Genomic DNA, 1,544 nt, shown 5'->3' with positions numbered 1-1,544 from the left:
GTGTCGGAGCTCTCAACTTCAAGAGTGATCGTCTTGCCGGTTAAGGTCTTCACGAAAATCTGCATTCCTCCCCTGAGACGGAGCACAAGGTGGAGGGTAGACTCTTTCTGAATGTTATAGTCAGCCAAGGTGCGGCCATCCTCAAGCTGTTTCCCAGCAAAAATCAACCTCTGCTGGTCCGGAGGGATTCCTTCCTTATCCTGGATCTTGGCCTTGACGTTGTCAATGGTATCAGAACTTTCGACCTCAAGTGTAATTGTCTTGCCTGTAAGGGTCTTAACAAAAATCTGCATCTGCGTAAAGTAATGCCACAAATATCCAACATCAATATCTTAAATGAAACTCCAATAAAAGATCCACCCTCCCACATGCAGATGTAGAAAAAGAAACCGCTGCATGTTGAGAATGATCCGAGTCATAAAAAAAGCATGCCTAAACCCATACATCAAGGGTTTGAGTGAAGATTTTGGGTTATAATTAATACTTGAGAGGTTTGTATAAAAATCCCAATGAAGTATGTTAGATCACCACAAAACACCACAGATATAGAAGGTTAAAAAATAGAAAACCAGCCATAAACAGAGAGTAATTCATTTTAAGTTTCGTTCCGGAAGCATTCACAAAAATATTACTTTCTTCGGGAATCTATTAGGAGAGTAAGCCGTCATTGATTTATATAAAAAAACAAAACAAAACAAAACAGAATACAGTGAAAAACGGCAGAAGGAATTTGGATGTCCATCAGATTTCCTGGATCGAAAAGGAAAACAAGACGATAAATGTAAAAATATCGTAGATCTGGACCAGATGTTTGATCTTCGTAGATCAATCAGACGAGAAATAGCAATAAACAAGTTTACAGCCTTGCAGAAAAAAACAATTTAAATCTTAAACTAGAGTTCTAATCACAAGTAATTGAATGCAAATCAATATAACTCATTCAAAACCTACCTGCTTATGCAAATCAAACAGAACAGAAGGAGATAAGGAAGAATTTCAGAGCTCATGCGAATATCAAAACTTAAAAATAAGACCATCCAGATTAAAAAATAATGATAATCAAAATGAAAATTCTTAGCAGCATACCGTAAAACTAAATAGAACACGGGAAAGAAAAAAATAAAGAGATAAAAAAATACCTTGAAAAGAAAAGAGAACTTTGCGAGCGATAATAGAAGAGACTAGATTGCTTGAACTTGGCGGAGGAGGGTGAGGGGAGAGCGGTATTTATAGAATGGATGGCCTGCCCTCAGCACCCAACGTGATAAGCGGAGTACGAGCCACGTAAATAAAACCAATACAAATCTGACACGTACCCATTGTTAAGCTTTTCTTTGCCGTGAGGTAACGTAAGCGATGAGTTTCGGGTTTAATTTCCGTTAGTTGACGCCGTCAAGTCACAGCGGCGCTGTTAAGATATTTTATGTAATTAATTTGAGCGTTTCCTTATTCATTTATGCTGTCATTGTTTTTTTCATTTTTTTTATAAAAATTATACAACGAGTACACTGATAATCGTGCATCAATTATTGCGGCATCATTTT

The 1,544-nt window shown here is 37.2% G+C and overlaps 1 protein-coding gene across 1 annotated transcript; it reads right to left on the bottom strand.

Annotated features, from left to right (window-relative positions):
- Positions 1-2: 2 nt before the first annotated feature.
- On the bottom strand, positions 3-1,204 carry LOC110022719 (ubiquitin; the record flags this gene model as incomplete). Its single annotated transcript, XM_020721791.1, has 2 exons — positions 1,140-1,204; positions 3-293 (listed from the first exon to the last, which is right to left on the bottom strand). A coding segment is annotated over exon 2 (291 nt), but the record flags the coding sequence as incomplete, so codon positions are not given.
- Between the last annotated feature and the right edge of the window lie 340 nt (positions 1,205-1,544).

The sequence above is a fragment of the Phalaenopsis equestris genome, unplaced genomic scaffold (assembly GCF_001263595.1).
Source record: "Phalaenopsis equestris unplaced genomic scaffold, ASM126359v1 Scaffold000202, whole genome shotgun sequence".
Lineage (NCBI taxonomy): Eukaryota > Viridiplantae > Streptophyta > Magnoliopsida > Asparagales > Orchidaceae > Phalaenopsis > Phalaenopsis equestris.
Note: the sequence above shows the minus strand (reverse complement) of the source record. Positions and strands in the feature narration are given on the sequence as shown.